The sequence below is a fragment of the Triturus cristatus genome, chromosome 7 (assembly GCF_964204655.1).
Source record: "Triturus cristatus chromosome 7, aTriCri1.1, whole genome shotgun sequence".
NCBI classification, from domain to species: Eukaryota; Metazoa; Chordata; class Amphibia; order Caudata; family Salamandridae; genus Triturus; species Triturus cristatus.
In genome coordinates this window covers 1,879,745,246-1,879,764,130 of record NC_140590.1, presented here as the reverse complement: position 1 = coordinate 1,879,764,130, position 18,885 = coordinate 1,879,745,246, and the positions used below count along the sequence as shown (strand labels likewise).

The 18,885-nt window shown below is 51.9% G+C and overlaps 1 protein-coding gene across 1 annotated transcript in view; it reads right to left on the bottom strand.

Annotated features, from left to right (window-relative positions):
* The window catches only part of EPHA1 (EPH receptor A1), a 271,028-nt gene that overhangs the window by 150,814 nt on the left and 101,329 nt on the right, over positions 1-18,885 (bottom strand). Inside the window, exons 5-6 of the mRNA XM_085620345.1 lie at positions 17,871-18,194; positions 6,195-6,319 (exon numbers count right to left, since the gene is read on the bottom strand). Coding sequence (XP_085476471.1) covers positions 6,195-6,319; positions 17,871-18,194 — 449 coding nt within the window. The remainder of the gene's footprint in view (positions 1-6,194; positions 6,320-17,870; positions 18,195-18,885) is intronic.

Here is an 18,885-nt window from a genome sequence, read left to right as displayed (position 1 = left end):
CACATATGTTTGTTTATGTTTTATGTTTATGTATTAGCAATTTTTATAGCGCGCAAATACCCAGGGGTGTCTCGGCGCTTAACTGATCAGATGATGGCTATAGCAGATCTTAATGTGGGAAAAGCCAGGTTTTTAATTTCTTCCTAATACTAAGGAGAGTGGGGGCAGTTTTGATGGTAAAAGGGAGTGAATTCCATAGTCTAGCTGTGGAAATCACAAAGCATCTGTCACCCCAGTAGGCTTTCCTTGTGCGTTGGACATTGAGCAGATGAGCGGAGGATGAGCGAAGAGTTCTGGGGTTTTCGAGAGGACGAAGGGCATCTTTGAGAAACTGCGGGCCTGAGTTGTTGATGGCTTTGTAGGCAATACACAGTGCCTTAAATTGTGTACGGCTCCTGACAGGAAGCCAATGAAGCTGTCGGATGTGAGGAGTGATGGAGGTGAACTTGGGAATGCCCAATAAGATTCTGGCTGAGGCATTCTGCACCAACTGAAGACTATTAAGAACTTTTTCCTGTGCATTGAGAAGGAGGGCATTACAATAGTCCGTTCTGGCAAAAACGAGGGTGCTGATCAGAGATTTACCAGCTGAAGTGGGGAGGTAGGGAAGAAGCTTCTTGATTTTCTTCAGAGTGAAGAAGGAGGTGGAGACTACCGAGTTGACGTGGTGGTGGAAGAGCAGTCTGTCATCGAATATGACTCCGAGGTTGCGGACCTTAGTGACAGGTTCTGGTGGAGATCCCATCTCGTTGGGCCACCATAGGGGGGACCAGGTAGGTTCCAATTTCCCGAATGTCATAACCTCTGTCTTTTCAGAGTTCAATTTTAGACAGTTTGAAGACATCCAGGAGCTGATGGCGAGCATTCCCTCTTGAAAGTTTGCTGCAACTGTAAGTCCATCATTATGTACAGATAGAACCAGCTGGGTGTCGTCGGCATAGGTTGTGAGACTAATGCCGTAAGACTTAATCAACCTCGCTAAGTCCGAAACATAGATATTAAACAGGGTCGGACTTAGCGAGGAGCCCTGTGGACCTCCGCATGGAAGGGAGAACGTGTGGGAGAAGAAAGGGCCCAGTTTTACAGCCTGTGAACGATTGGCCAGAAAGGAGGCGAGAAGTTCTTTGGCATTGTTCTGGTTGCCGATTGCTGAGACACGGTCGATCAGAGTGGCATGATCGACCGCGTCGAAAGCCGCAGATAGATCAAGCAGTATTAATACTGCCGCGCCGCCTTTGTCTAATGTCATTCTTATTTCGTCAGCTGCTTTTATTAAGGCTGTCTCGGTTCCGTGTCCCTGCCTAAATCCAAATTGAGTGTCGTCCAGTAAGTTATTTTCATCAATGAATTTGGAAAGCTGTATATTCATTACTTTTTCAAATATTTTTGCACGGAAAGGAAGACATGCAATGGGTCTGCAGCTGGATGGGGGAGCGGGATCAAGGGTGGGTTTTTTCAAGAGAGGCTTGATGATGGCTATTTTCCAAACTGTGGGATATGAGCCAGTAGTGAACGTAGTATTACAAATGTTGGTCAAGGCGGGGGAGATGGCATCAGGGATGAGGTTGAGGATGGAAGGTGGACATGGGTCTAGGGGTGATCCTGATTTGGTGTTGGAGACTTGTTCCTCAGAGACTGATTTGAAGTTACAGAAGGAGGGAACGTTGATGGCTGGAGATTGTTTAACTATGCTGGTTGAAGAAGATTCGTGAAGAAAAGCTGAAAAGATAGAAGTGACTTTGTCCATAAAGAAATCTGCGAGGGAGTTGCAGAGGGATTGAGATGTGTCAGAAGGGGGAACAGGGAGGTTTGAGAGATGATTAACCACTTGAAACCACTTGATACCAAATGTGACCAAAAGAGATCCAATGGACCTCTTTTGGCCACATATGGTACTGCACCCTGCAAAGTTGGGGTTATTGGCATTATAAATGCCAATGCTTGTTTACCTAGCCATGCTGCGGCCTGTAATATAGTGGGATAACAATTCACTGTTGGAGACCCATTGGCTTTAGCAAATGTATTTCAGAAAAAAGCCAGTTCTACCTCCTTTTTTGCATAGTTTTTCATAATAATCCGATCAGACCTGTAGTCTCTTGGATAACTTGCTACACACCCGTCAGTCCTACAGCTGTTTCCAGAGGCTTGCCGCCATAACTAACTCAGGGCTCATTCTAGTGAACGTAAGCTTTCCTACAAGACCGTCCTATTTACCAAAACTCTTGTCTACGGTAATCTGAAATATCGATCTGTAGGCTTTAAGATAGAGTAATAACATCCACCCTTAAATGCCTATTTACTTTAACTTATGCTTTTCACAATAAATATGTCCGCCCTACTGCCTCGGTTTTACCATTTCATAATAAACAGATGTCTACAGCCATGATCATTGGTTTCCATCGTAAACAAAGCCGTCCTATCGGCTTTGCCACAAGCCATAAAGTGCGAATGCAAGTGGAGAAACAGAAATATGGCTCAATCAAACCCTGTACTCAGGGCAGCCAGCGTGTGGGTGGGGCCTAAGCCATCCTGTCAGTAGGACTCTGAAAGCCTTTTGTTGTTGATCACTTAAGGTCTGGCGAAAACTGCATTGTCGACCAGACCTAAAATGGGTTCCAGCAAATTCACTATGTTGCAACCTCCAGTCATGCATGTACCCTGAGGTCACTTAAAGGTGGTTAGAAGCATTTTACAAAGCAATAAATAAAAGATTTAGCCTCAACAGACTAAGGTAGTGAGTGGGTTTTACTCCCCTGATGTCCCTCGTGTTTATATGCACAGTAAGGCCTTTTGGGTAGGATGGCCACCTCAAGCACTTCTGAGAAATAATACCTTACATTGTTGTTTGTTTTTTTAACAGCCCTTCAGCGTTGGTATTTTTTATAAAGTTCCAGTGTTCCCATGCAGGCATGTTTTGTGGATCCTTTCACATGGGCTCACTTTGGCAAAGGTTTTCACGGATGACAGAATGCTGACGGCATGGACAGATGGCCGCTGAAAGCCGATGGGTTGGGGTGGTTCTAGCGCCTCACGTTTTCAACCCTTGTGCACCATGGAATGTCTTGTGTCTGTCCGACAAGAGTGCGGTGTTTCACGTTCGGCGTCTCCTGGTGTCTGACGGCCATTCACGAGCCCTGCCCTTCGAGGCAAAAGGGAGAGTGGCCCTATAAATCCCCCGCTTCAGTAGGTCTCTGTTCCTGGTCTCCCACAGTTTCATATGAACACACACGTGCCTGAGTTTGCTGTGGGAATAAGGGTTGCTTTTACTGTGATGGCTGACTCGCTCTGTAGGAAGGGGGTCCTTACCATTAAGATATATCCACGATTCACACAAATGAACTGTCCCCAAAATAGTTGGTGCGAAAGGGTTAATCAAACTATAAAGGAACCGAGCAGGAGAACCTGCTAATGTTTGGTTCTTTTTACCTCTTGTTTAAAGAATCCTCCTTTGAAGACTTTTATGTGAGTGGTGTTTTCTCCTCTACCCGCAGATTTGCACCAGTGTGTATTCAGCTCACACTTTTAACGAACAGTGTGTTCACACTGTGTAAAGGCTGCACACTAGCGCTGGTTCTTGTGTGGTTGTGTATCGTCACGTTTTGCCCAGAGATACAAGTTGGAATCAGTGTGGCTGTTGTGCTCTGGTGACGGGCACACATGCACAGTGAGCTGCCCCTCACTGGGGGCCACAGTCGGCTGAAAAGTGCCCACTGTTACCTGTGAGCCTGCGCTGCGAAGACGCCTCACTGCCCTTCAGGACAGACTGCCTTTATGTAGGGGGCCAAAACCGGTTCACATATGGTTTGCCCCTTTCTGCAGTGGTATAGATGAGCTAAAACCACTGGAATGGAATTTGGATCCGAGGAATTCCTATTGGTTCAGCATTGCGCTAGTACATGGGTCCCTAGGGTGGCGGGGGCGCCAGGCTCTGGTCAAAATTGCATTTTAAAAACGGTAACAGAACTTAACTGCAATGTTTAAATAAGTCTAGACATATTTAAATATTGCCTATTTAATAGAATAATCGTTTGATGACCCTCGCGCTACAGGCCTTTTAGTAGTACTTGGTGCATACACAGCTCGAAGTTAGTCTAGGGCAAACAGCGCAAGTCTGAAATATATTGTAAAACACCCTTACTCGTATGCTGGAGGGTATAACACTAACTTGCAGGAAAGGAACAGGATGGTGGAGGGGAACAAGGGATATGTCATTTTAGTTCAATCAGCAAATTTGAGTGCAAAAGTGAAGTTGAATTTTAGGGCAAGGCAAGATGGCGACATTATTATGCAGTGTGAGCCTATTAACGGTGCACGGAGGAGTCCACTGCTATGCCGCCTGTCCTTTATTAAAATGTAAGATTTCTCTGTATCGACCAAGAAAATCCTAAATGTGCCCTGTAGATGGAGAAATATTCTGTAATGATGGGTAATGGTTCTCTAGACGCCTAGATCAGAGTCTCAAAAAGTGCACGACGGTAGCCACTAAAAATGTATTTGCAAGAGCGTAGGTTTTATTAGCTCTCTCAAATCCAGTTCCTCTCCAGAGCAGAGCTCTGGTTTGTCTCTTGTGCCTGTCCTTGTGTGCTTGGCTTCCGTTTTCCCATGCATGTGCCCAAGCTCTGCGTGTTGTCAGCTGTTTTCCTGTCCTCATATCCCTCCTCCACTCTCCTCTCTGAGTTTCATGTTTGTTATTTTTGCCTCCAAGGCAAGGGTTACGGATTCAAGCTTTTGTCAACTGCGCATGTATTTTATCTAAATATAGTTTTTTTATACCTGCTACAAATGCATGCACTCTAGCGTTTCTGTTTCTACCCCGTGGTCTCATGGAAAATTTTTGAAGGCATCATTAGCTCCAAATTGGCTTCTCAGTGGAATTGTAACTAGATCTTGTGCCAAAATGAAACCAAAGTAACAAACAACTAATTAGAAACAGATGGCCCCTCTAAAGATAAGAAATTCCTTCATGACAGCCGTGAAGCAGACGATCCAGTCTGGATGGGCCGGACGAAAAGGGGAAAGGGCAACAACCAAAAAGGCTCAGTTCCAATCGGAGGCCAGCGTTTTACATAATCGCTGATGCCGGCCAACAAAATTGAGGGGCGGGGCTTTAAGTCCCCTTCTGAAATCTCCTTGCTCACAAGAGGTCTTGCAGAGCGAGCAACGCATTGCGCTGCAACGCTACGCGAGACCTAAAAAACAGGGGACCGGACTACACGTGTAGATGAGAAAGAATAAAAGTGAAATAGTAAAAGAAGAGATCCTGAGCATGGGACAAGGAGGAACCAGTGGAGAGAGGGTGACACGGGATGAGAAAGAGAAGCTGTAAGAGGAGAAGAAGACAAATACAGGAAGGAGACCGAGTGAGTGAGAGAAAGAAATGTGGAGAGACTTCTCTATTGGTGCTACCTGCTGCAGACATTCAGCTTCTAAGCGCTGGAGCGGGCACTGAAGCCTGGAATCGAGGTATGCATCCATGGTAGGGGGGGCAGCTGAAGGGGCTCCCCACATGGGGAACAAGGGACCCCAGTTGTCTTGGCAACTGATGGCAAGAGCCTTGGGTGGACAGGCAGGGGCTTGACACATCTCAGGTGAGAGGTGGTCTTTGGAAAGCAAGGAGTGAGGCTTAGGTGTGGGACATGAAGAGACAGTGCATATGCTGCCTGGGCTCTACCTAAAAAGTACCTTCCGGAGTGCGTAGCCAGTGGTAGCACATTGGCCACTGGCCACCGGAAGCTGTACTTGGGTCATGCTCCGCGTGGCCAGGCAAAGCATGAAAACATGTAATGTGTAAGCAGACGACCAGCTGACCAATCAGAAGCATGGAAATTAGAGCAACGTTGAGTCCAACAAAAGGTAAGTAAAGGTAAGCAGTGGACAGGCTCTAGACTCTCTCAAAATTATTTTAAATACAACAGATTTTGCGTAGGTGAAACCTAAGAGTGGAAATGAGAGAATAAGGAGGAAGTAAAAGAAAGGAGGTCAAAGATTGGGACAAAGAAATTAAGGGGGCACTGAAGAGACAGAGCAGAATGAAAAGAAGGAGATGAGGCTGACAAGACAAGTTAAAGAGGAGAGGCAAGAAAAATGGAGAGAAAAGGGGGAACGCAGAACACTAGACTGTGGGGAATCCAATAGAAATAGTAAAAAAAATGGTGACAGAAGAGAGTGGTTGTCAGCGCCGCAGAAAGACTCACCTTGGGGTGGATGATGACGTCGTACTGCAAGGAGGAAGGGCTCCGGTGACGAGGACCCGTCCACGACACTGACAGGGAGTGCACCCCCTGATCCACCAGCCGAAGGGAGGACACCGTCACGGGGGCTGTCAGAGGACAAAAACAGGGTAAGAAGGAGTGTAATCTACAAGGAAGGCAGAAGAACACAGAACAATCTTTACACGACGAACACAAGAGAGTGAGAGCAGGAACCACCTTTACACGACAGCCACAAGACAATGAGAGCAGAAACCACCACCACCTTTACACGACAGGCACAAGACAGTGAGAACAGGAACCACCAGCATCTTTACATGAAGGAGCACAAGAAAGTGAGACCAGGAACCACCATCACCTTTACACAACAGGCACAGGACAGTGAGAGCAGTTACCACCACCACCTTTACACGACAGGCACAAGACAGAGAGGGAGCAGTAACCACCACCACCTCTACACAACAGGCACAAGACAGTGAGAGCAGTAACCACCAGCATCTTTACACGACGGGCACAAGAGAGTGAGAGCAGGAACCACCACCACCTTTACACGAAGGGCACAAGAAAGTGAGAACAGGAACCACCAGCACCTCTACACAAAGAACAAAAGAAAGTGAGAACAGGAACCACCATCACCTTTACACAACAGGCACAAGACAGTGAGAGCAGTAACCACCACCACCTTTACACGACAGGCACAAGACAGAGAGGGAGCAGTAACCACCACGACCTTTACACGAAGGGCACAAGAAAGTGAGAACAGGAACCACCAGCATCTTTACACGAAGGGCACAAGAAAGTGAGAACAGGAATCACAAGCACCTTTACACGACAGGCACAAGACGGAGAGAGAGCAGTAACCACCACCACCTTTACATGACAGACACAAGACAGTGAGAACCGGAACCACCAGCATCTTTACACAAAGGGCACAAGAAAGTGAGAACAGGAACCACCAGCATCTTTACACGAAGGGCACAAGAAAGTGAGAACAGGAACCACCAGCATCTTTACACAACAGGCACAGGACAGTGAGAGCAGTTACCACCACCACCACCTTTACACGACAGGCACAAGATAGAGAGGGAGCAGTAACCACCACCACCTCTACACAACAGGCACAAGACAGTGAGAGCAGTAACCACCAGCATCTTTACACGACGGGCACAAGAGAGTGAGAGCCGGAACCACCACCACCTTTACACAACAGGCACAAGACAGAGAGAGAGCAGTAAACACCACCACATTTACATGACAGACACAAGACAGTGAGAACAGGAACCACCAGCATCTTTACACAATGGGTCCAAGAAAGTGAGAACAGGAACCACCAGCATCTTTACACGAAGGGCACATGAAAGTGACAACAGGAGCCACAAGCACCTTTACACGACAGGCACAAGAGAGTGGGAGCAGGAACCACCAGCATCATCTTTACACAATGGGCACAAGAAGGTGAGAACAGGAACCACAAGCACCTTTACACGACAGGCACAAGACAGAGAGAGAGCAGTAACCACCACCACCTTTACATGACAGACACAAGACAGTGAGAACAGGAACCACCAGCATCTTTACACGAAGGGCACAAGAAGGTGAGAACAGGAACCACAAGCACCTTTACACGACAGGCACAAGACAGAGAGAGAGCAGTAACCACCACCACCTTTACATGACAGACACAAGACAGTGAGAACAGGAACCACCAGCATCTTTACACGAAGGGCACAAGAAAGTGAGAACAGGAACCAGGAGCACCATTACACAACAGGCACAAGACAGAGAGAGAGCAGTAAACACCACCACATTTACATGACAGACACAAGACAGTGAGAACAGGAACCATCAGCATCTTTACACGACGGGCACAAGAGAGTGAGAGCAGGAACCACCACCACCTTTACACGAAGGGCACAAGAAAGTGAGAACAGGAACCACCAGCACCTCTACACAAAGAACACAAGAAAGTGAGAACAGGAACCACCATCACCTTTACACAACAGGCACAAGACAGTGAGAGCAGTAACCACCACCACCTTTACACGACAGGCACAAGACAGAGAGGGAGCAGTAACCACCATGATCTTTACACGAAGGGCACAAGAAAGTGAGAACAGGAACCACCAGCATCTTTACACGAAGGGCACAAGAAAGTGAGAACAGGAACCACAAGCACCTTTACACGACAGGCACAAGACGGAGAGAGAGCAGAAACCACCACCACCTTTACATGACAGACACAAGACAGTGAGAACCGGAACCACCAGCATCTTTACACAAAGGGCACAAGAAAGTGAGAACATGAACCACCAGCATCTTTACATGAAGGGCACAAGAAAGTGAGAACAGGAACCACCAGCATCTTTACACGACGGGCACAAGAAAGTGAGAACAGGATCCATAAGCACCTTTACACGACAGTCACAAGAGAGAGAACAGGAACCACCAGCATCTTTACACGAAGGGCACAAGAAAGTGAGAACAGGAACCACCAGCCCCTTTACACAACAGGCACAAGACAGTGAGAGTAATAACCACCACCACCTTTACACAACAGGCACAAAACAGTGAGAACAGGAACCACCAGCATCTTTACACGATGGACACAAGAGAGTGGGAGCAGGAACCACCACCACCTTTACACAACGGGCACAAAAGAGTGAGAACAGGAACCACCAGCATCATCTTTACACGACGGGCACAAGAGTGAGAGCAGGAACCACCACCACCTTTACATGACAGGCACAAGAGCGTGAGAACAGGAACCACCAGCATCTTTACACGATGGGCACAAGAGAGTGGGAGCAGGAACTACCACCACCTTTACACGACAGGCACAATAGAGTGAGAGCACAAACCACCACCACCTTTACACAACGGGCACAAGAGAGTGAGAACAGGAACCACCAGCATCATCTTTACATGACAGGCACAAGAGAGTGGGAGCAGGAACCACCACCACTTTTACACAACAGGTAAAAGACAGTGAGAACAGAAACCACCAGCATCATCTTTACATGACAGGCACAAGAGAGTGGGAGCAGGAACCACCACCACTTTTACACAACAGGTAAAAGACAGTGAGAACAGAAACCACCAGCATCTTTACACACAGGGCACAAGAAAGTGAGAAAAGGAACCACCAGCACCTTTACACGACAGGCACAAGACAGTGAGAACAGTAACCACCACCACCACCTTTACACGACAGGCTCAAGACAGTGAGAACAGGAACCACCAGCATCATCTTTACATGACAGGCACAAGAGAGTGGGAGCAGGAACCACCACCACCTTTACACAACAGGTAAAAGACAGTGAGAACAGAAACCACCAGCATCTTTACACACAGGGCACAAGAAAGTGAGAAAAGGAACCACCAGCACCTTTACACGACAGGCACAAGACAGTGAGAACAGTAACCACCACCACCACCTTTACACGACAGGCTCAAGACAGTGAGAACAGGAACCACCAGCATCATCTTTATACGATGAGGCACAAGAGAGTGAGAACAGGAACCACCAGCACCTTTACACGACAGGCACAAGACAGTGAGAACAGTAACCACCACCACCACCTTTACATGACAGGCTCAAGACAGTGAGAACAGGAACCACCAGCATCTTTACACGGCAGGCACAAGAGAGTGAGAACAGGAACCATCAGCATCTTTACACAACGGGCACAAGAGAGTGTGAGCAGGAATCACTACCACCTTTACACGAAGGGCACAAGAAAGTAAGAACAGGAACCACCAGCATCTTTACACGAAGGGTACAAGAAAGTGAGAACAGGAACCAGAAGCACCATTACACGACAGTCACAAGAGAGAGAGAACAGGAACAACCAGCACCTTTACACAACAGGCACAAGACAGTGAGAAAAGGAACCATCAGCATCTTTACACGACGGGCACAAGAGAGTGAGAGCAGGAACCACCACCACCTTAACACGAAGGGCACAAGAAAGTGAGAACAGGAACCACCAGCACCTCTACACAAAGAACACAAGAAAGTGAGAACAGGAACCACCATCACCTTTACACGACAGGCACAAGACAGAGAGGGAGCAGTAACCACCACGACCTTTACACAAAGGGCACAAGAAAGTGAGAACAGGAACCACCAGCATCTTTACACGAAGGGCACAAGAAAGTGAGAACAGGAACCACAAGCACCTTTACACGACAGGCACAAGACGGAGAGAGAGCAGTACCCACCACCACCTTTACATGACAGACACAAGACAGTGAGAACCGGAACCACCAGCATCTTTACACAAAGGGCACAAGAAAGTGAGAACAGGAACCACCAGCATCTTTACACGACGGGCACAAGAAAGTGAGAACAGGATCCATAAGCACCTTTACACGACAGTCACAAGAGAGAGAACAGGAACCACCAGCATCTTTACACGAAGGGCACAAGAAAGTGAGAACAGGAACCACCAGCCCCTTTACACAACAGGCACAAGACAGTGAGAACAGGAACCACCAGCATCTTTACACGATGGACACAAGAGAGTGGGAGCAGGAACCACCACCACCTTTACACAACGGGCACAAAAGAGTGAGAACAGGAACCACCAGCATCATCTTTACACGACGGGCACAAGAGTGGGAGCAGGAACCACCACCACCTTTACATGACAGGCACAAGAGCGTGAGAACAGGAACCACCAGCATCTTTACACGATGGGCACAAGAGAGTGGGAGCAGGAACTACCACCACCTTTACACGACAGGCACAATAGAGTGGGAGCACAAACCACCACCACCTTTACACAACGGGCACAAGAGAGTGAGAACAGGAACCACCAGCATCATCTTTACATGACAGGCACAAGAGAGTGGGAGCAGGACCCACCACCACCTTTACACAACAGGTAAAAGACAGTGAGAACAGAAACCACCAGCATCTTTACACACAGGGCACAAGAAAGTGAGAAAAGTAACTACCAGCACCTTTACACGACAGGCACAAGACAGTGAGAACAGGAAGCACCAGCATCTTTACACGACGGGCACAAGAGTGTGAGAACAGGAACCATCAGCATCTTTACACAACATGCACAAGAAAGTGAGAGCAGGAACCACCAGCATCATCTTTATACGATGGGGCACAAGAGAGTGAGAACAGTAACCACCAGCACCTTTACACGACAGGCACAAGACAGTGAGAACAGTAACCACCACCACCTTTACACGACAGGCTCAAGACAGTGAGAACAGGAACCACCACCATCTTTACACGGCAGGCACAAGAGAGTGAGAACAGTAACCACCAGCATCCTCTTTACACGACGGGCACAAGACACAAGAGAGCGAGAACAGGAACCACCAGCATCTTTACACGGCAGGCACAAGAGAGTGAGAACAGGAACCACCAGCATCATCTTTACACGACGGGCACAAGAGAGCGAGAACAGGAACCATCAGCATCTTTACACGACAGGCACAAGACAGTGAGAGCAGTAACCACCACCACCTTTACACGACAGGCACAACACAGTGAGAACAGGAACTACCAACATCTTTACACGACAGGCACAAGACAGTGAGAGAAGTAACCACCACCACCTTTACACGACAGGGACAAGACAGTGAGAACAGGAACCACCAGCATCTTTACATGACAGGCATAAGAAAGTGAGAACAGGAATCACAAGCACCTTTACACAACAGTCACAAGAGAGAGAGAACAGGAACCACCAGCATCTTTACACGACAGGAACAAGACAGTGAGAACAGGTACCACCAGCATGTTTACACGACAGGCACAAGACAGTGATAACAGGAACCACCAGCATCTTTACACAATGGGCACAAGAGAGTGGGAGCAGGAACCACCACCACCTTTACATGATGGATGCAAAAGAGTGGGAGCAGGAACCACCACCACCTTTAAACAACAGGCACAAGAGAGTGAGAACAGGAACCACCAGCATCATCTTTACACGATGGGCGCAAGAGAGTGAGAGCAGGAACCACCAGTACCTTTACACAACGTGCACTATTTACTTACAGCAGGAACCACCACCATCTTTACACAACGGGCACAAGAGATTGGGAGCAGGAACCACCAACATCACCTTTACACGAGGGGCACTAGTCAGAGAGAGGCAGTGAACCACCACCTTTACCCGACAGGCACAAGAAAGGCAGGAACCACCAGCATCTTTACACAATGGGCACAAGACAGTGAGAACAGGAACCAACATGCACGGAGGAAGAACCAGATCACAGACCAGGGTCAGGCATGGAGGAAGAACCAGGTCACAGACCAGGGTCATGCATGGAGGAAGAACCAGGTCACAGACCAGGGTAGGGCATGGAGGGAGGACCACATCACAGACCATGGTCAGGCATGGAGGAAGAACCAGGTCACAGACCAGGGTAGGGCATAGAGGGAGGACCATGTCACAGACCAGGATCAGGTATGGAGGAAGAACCAGGTCACAGACCAGGTCAGGCATGGAGGAAGAACCAGGTCACAGACCAGGGTCAGGCACGGAGGAAGGACCAGAGTCAGGCTTGGAATAAGAACCAGGTCACAGACCAGGGTAAGGCATGGAGGAAGGACCAGGGTCAGGCATGGAGGAAGGACCAGGACACAGACCAGGGTCAGCCACAGATGAAGGACCAGGACAATGACCAGGGTCAGGCATGGAAGATGGACCAGGGTCAGGCATGGAAGAAAGACCAGGGTCAGGCATGGAGGAAGGACCAGGGCCAGGCATGGAGGAAAGACCAGGGCCAGGCATGGAGGAAGGACCAGGACACAGACCAGGGTCAGGCATGGAAGAAGGATCAGGGTTAGGCATGGAGGAAGGACCAGGGTCAGGGATGGAGGAAGGACCAGGACACAGACCAGGGTCAGGCATGGAAGAAGGACCAGGGTCAGGCATGGAGGAAGGACCAGGGTCAGGCATGGAGGAAGGACCAGGACACAGACCAGGGTTAGGGATGAAGGAAGGACCAGGGTCAGGCATGGGGGAAGAACCAGTTCACAGACCAGGGTCAGGCATGGAGGAAGGACCAGGACACAGACCAGGGTCAGGTATGGAAGAAGGACCAGGGTCAGGCATGGAGGAAGGACCAGGACACAGACCAGGGTCAGGCATGGAGGAAGGACCAGGGTCAGGCATGGAAGAAGGACCAGGGCCGGCACGAATGAAGGACCAGGACACAGACCAGGGTCAAGCATGGAGGAAGGACCAGGGTCAGGCATGGAGGAAGGACCAGGACACAGACCAGGGTCTGGCATGGAGGAAGGACCAGGGTCAGGGATGGATTAAGGACCAGGACACAGACCAGGATCAGGCATGGAGGAAAGACCAGGGTCAGGAATGGAGGAAGGACCAGGGTCTGCATGGAGGAAGGACCAGGACACAGACCAGGGTCAGGCACGGAGGAAGGACCTGGGTCTGCATGGAGGAAGGACCAGGACACAGACCAGGGTCAGGCATGGAGGAAGGACCTGGACACAGACAAGGGTCAGACATGGAAGAAGGACCAGAGTCAGGCATCTAGGAAGGACCAGGATCAGGTATGGAGGAAGGACCAGGACACAGACCAGGGTCAGGCATGGAGGAAGGACTAGGGTTGGCATGGTGGAAGGACCATGACACAGACCAGGGTCAGGTATGGAAGAAAGACCAGGGTCAGGCATGGAGGAAGGACCAGGGTCAGGCCTGGAGGAAGGACCAGGACACAGACCAGGGTCAGGCATGGAGGAAGGACCTGGACACAGACAAGGGTCAGACATGGAAGAAGGACCAGAGTCAGGCATCCAGGAAGGATCAGGTATGGAGGAAGGACCAGGACACAGACCAGGGTCAGGTATGGAGGAAGGACTAGGGTTGGCATGAAGGAAGGACCATGACACAGACCAGGGTCAGGCATGAAGGAAGGACCAGGGTCAGGCATGGAGGAAGGACCAGGGTCAGGCCTGGGGGAAGGAACAGGACACAGACCAGGGTCAGGCATGGAGGAAGGTCCAGGGTCCGGCATGGATGAAAGACAAGGGTCAGGCATAGAGGAAGGGTCAGGCATGAAGGAAGGACCAAGGCACAGACCAGGGTCAGGCATGGAGGTAGGACCAGGGTCAGGCATGAAGGAGAGACCAGGGGTTTAAGGCCTTATAAAAAAGGATGCACTGCTTGTAGCCCCGATGGTGGCCCAACAGAGCAATCCACAGTTTGGGGCATGAAGAGAGGGCTTGTGAGCCGGACCTGCTCTTGTGATGCCTTGCAACAACCAGAAGAGAGAGGGAGCCGCCAGAGCCGGACCTGGTCAAGTGGTGGACTTGAACAACCAGAAGATGCACAAGAGAGGACCTGAAGGTGAGTGTGGGCTGATGGTGTGAGATCTTACGCTGGAAGTAGGAAGGTCTTTGACAGTGGATCCCTGATAGTGGGTCTTTGACGGCAAGTCCCTGATGGGGGTCCTTGACGGTGGGTCTTTGACAGCAAGTCCCTGACAGGGCCCCTTTATGGTGGGTCCTTGATGGTCAGTCCTTGACGGTGGGTCCTTGACGGTGGATCCCTGACGGTGTGTTCCTTACGGTGGGTCCTTGACGGTGGGTCCTTGATGGTGGGTCCTTGACGGTGGATCCCTGATGGTGGGTAACTGACGGTGGATCCCTGACGGTGGGTCCCTGACGGTGGGTCCTTGACGGCGGGTCCCTTATGGTGTGTCTTTGACGGTGGGTCCTTGACGGTGGGTCCCTGATGGTGGGTCCCTGACGGTCAGTCCTTGCTGGTGGGTCCCTGACGACCAAGTTCTCGACGGTTGGTCCCTGGCGGTCAGTCCTTGATGGTCAGTCCTTCATGGTCAGTCCTTCACGGAGGGTCCCTGACAGTGGGGCCTTGATGGTGGGTCCCTGATGGTCGCTCCTTCACGGAGGGTCCCTGACAGTGGGTCCTTCATGGTTAGTCCTTGACGGTCGGTCCCTGACGGTCTCTCTTGCCGGTGGGTCTTTGATGGTGGGTCCTTGACAGTGGGTATCTGATGGTGGGTCCTTGATGGTCAGTCCTTGATGGTGGGTCCTTGATGGTCAGTCCTTGACGGTGGGTCCCTGTATCATCGTAGGGAAGACGGCGGACATGCCTAGGTCCATCATGTGACACCTTATGGAAGGCGTGGACTTGTCTAGGTCCATCATGTGACACCTTATGGAAGGCGTGGACTTGTCTAGGTCCATCATGCGACACCGTAGGGAAGGCGTGGACATGTCTAGGTCTGTCATATGACACCATGGGGAAGGAGGTGGACATGTCTAGGTCCGTCATGTGACACCGCAGGGAAGGCGTGGACATGTCTAGGTCAGTCATATGACATCATGGGGAAGGAGGTGGACATGTCTAGGTCTGTCATGTGACACCGCTGGGATGGCGGTGGACTTGTCTAGGTCTGTCACGTGACACCGTAAAGAAGGCGGTGGACATGTATAGGTCTATCATGTGACACCGTAGGGCAGGCGGTGGACAGGTCTAGGTCTGTCACGTGACACCGTAGGGAAGGAGGTGGACATGTATAGGTCTATCATGTGACACCGTAGAGAAGGCGGTGGACATATCTAGGTCTTTCACGTGACACCGTAGGGAAGGCGGCGGACATGTCTAGGTCCATCATATGACACTGTAGGGAAGGTGGTGGACTTGTCTGGGTGCGTCATCTGACACCGTAGGGAAGGCGTGGACTTATCTAGGTCCGTCACGTGACACTGTAGGGAAGGCGGTGGACATGTCTAGGTCTGTCACGTGACACCGTAGGGAAGGCGGTGGACATGTCTAGGTCCGTCACGTGACACGGACTGAAGCCGGAGGGCTAGCCCAGGCCGGGTCCCATTGCTTGGTCGCCGGTGCTCTTGAGCCGTCCGGGCTTGGACTGGGCGGTCTCGGTACCGGAGCCGGACTGACCCAGACGGTGCCGCGTGCAGGATCACGTCAGACTCCGGACAGGGGGACACTTGCCTGGGATCTTCAGGGATCGGGGTGATCTGCTGATGGCAGAGGGCTTGTGAAAAAGGATCGCCAGAGTGTGACACATTGAGGTTATAGGGGGACCCCGAGGGAGCGGTGACACATTGAGGGTTGGGAGGGGACCCTGAGGGAGCGGGGACACATTGAGGTTATAAGGGGACCCCGAGGGAGCGGTGACACATTGAGGGCTGGGAGGGGACCACGAGGGAGCGGTGACACATTGAGGGTTGGGAGGGGAGCAGTGACACATTGAGGGTTGGGAGGGGACCCTGAGAGAGCAGTGACACATTGAGGGCTGGGGGGCCGAGGGAGCGGTGACACATTGAGGGTTAGGAGGGCACCCTGAGGGAGCGATGACACATTGAGAGTTGGAAGGGGACCCTAAGGGAGCGGTGACACATTGAGAGTTGAAAGGGGACCCTGAGGGAGCGGAGACACCGAGAATTGAAAGGGGACCCTGAGGGAGCGATGACACATTGAGGGTTAGGAGGGGACCCTGAGAGAGCGGTGACACATTGAGGGTTGGGAGGGGACCCTGAGGGAGCGGTGACACATTGAGGGTTAGGAGGGGTCCCTGAGAGAGCGGTGACACATTGAGGGTTGGGAGGGGACCCTGAGGGAGAGGTGACACATTGAGGTTATGAGGGGAGCCTGAGGGAGCAGTGACACATTGAGGGTTAGGATGGGACCCTGAGGAAGCGGTGACACAATGAGGGCTGGGATTGGATCCTGATGGAGCGGTGACACATTGAGGGGTGGAAGGGGACCCCAAGGGAGCGCTGACAGATTGAGGTTATGAGGGGACCCCGAGGGAGCAGTGACACATTGAGGGCTGAGAGAGGACCCCAAGGGAGCAGTGACACATTGAGGGTTGGGAGGGGACCCTGAGAGAGCAGTGACACATTGAGGGTTGGGAGGGGACCTCGAGGGAGCAGTGACACATTGAGGGTTGGGAGGGGTCCCTGAGAGAGCGGTGAAAGCTTGGGGGGGGTGAGTGCACCCTGAGGGAGCAGTGACTCACTAAGGGGTGAGGGCACCCTGAGGGAGCAGTGACTCACTGAGGGGTGAGGGCACCCTGAGGGAGCAGTGATACTATGGGGGGTGAGTGCACCCTGAGGGAGCGGTGACATTGGTGAGGCCACACTGAGGGAGCAGTGACACCCTGGGGGGGTGATAGCACCCTGAGGGAGCGGTGACACATTAAATGTTAGGACGGCACCCTGTGGGAGCAGTGACACCCTGAGGGAGGGGGTGAGGGCGTCCTGATGGAGCAGTGACAGCTGGTGGGGGGGGGGGGGGGGAGGGCCCCCAGAGGAAGCAGTGAAGTACTGAGGGGTGAGGTTACCCTGAGGGGGTAGTGACACCCTGGGGAGGGGGGGTGGGTAAGGGCATCCTGAGGGAGTGGTGACACACTGTGGTGGGGCACCCTGAGGGAGCAGAGATACTCGGGGGGTGAGGGCTCCCAGAGGTAGCAGTGACTCGCGGAGGGGTGGGGGCACCATTATGAGACCAGAGACACCTGGGAGGGGGGGGGGTGGTGACACACTGAGGGGTGAGAGCACCCTGAGGGAGCAGTGACACCCTGGGGGGGGGGGGGGGGGTGATGGCACCCAGAGGTAGCAGAGACGAGTGTAATAAGCTCCACCCCACCCTGCAGCCCCTCCCTGTCTCTTACCTGCGTGACCGATGGTGACGTGAAGCGTGGCGCTGCCCCTGGGGGGGTGCCCCAGCCCCGACACCCCGTTCCTGGCCTCCACGGTGAAGGTGTAGTTGCAGTAGGGCTCCAGCCCCTCCACGGTCACCGCCGGCTCCGACAGGCCCTCGGCCGCAGGGCCCGGCTCGCATGGCTCACACGGGCCCACCTCCAGGGGGCACTTGTCGCAGGTCACACGGTAAGTCACATCCAGCCTCCCGCCCGGGTCACTGGGGGGCAGCCAGGACAGGGACACGGTCGTGCCTTGAACAGACAAGCTGGCATTCCGGGGTGCAGAGGGGGGCCCTGTGGAGAGATGGGGAGAGGCAGGTTATCAACAGGTAGAGATGGGGTCTCTGTACCCCGGGGGGGGGGGGGGGCACACGGGATACTGCCCCCTTACTCTCAATAGACCCTCACAGGATACAGCCCACTGACTGCCCCAGGACCCACACAAGATACTGCCCACAGACTGCCCCAGGACCCACACAAGATACTGCCCACTGACTGCCCCAGGACCCACACAGAATACTGCCCACTGACTGCCCCAGGACCCACACAGGATACTGCCCACTGACTGCCCCAGGACCCTCAAAGGATACTGCCCACTGACTGCCCCAGGACCCTCACAGGATACTGCTCACTCACTGCCCATAGACCCTCACAGGATACAGCCCACTGACTGCTCCAGAACCCACACAAGATACTGCTAATAGACTGCCCCAGGACCCACACAAGATACTGCCCCAGGACCCACACAGGATACTGCCCACTGACTGCCCCAGGACCCTCACAGGATACTGCCCACTGACTGTCCCAGGACCCACACAGGATACTGCGCACTGACTGCCCCAGGACCCTCACAGGATTCTGCCCACTGACTGCCCCAGGACCCTCACAGGATACTGCTCACTCACTGCCCATAGACCCTCACAGGATACGGCCTACTGACTGCCCCAGGACCCTCACAGGATACAGCCCACTGAATGCCCCAGGA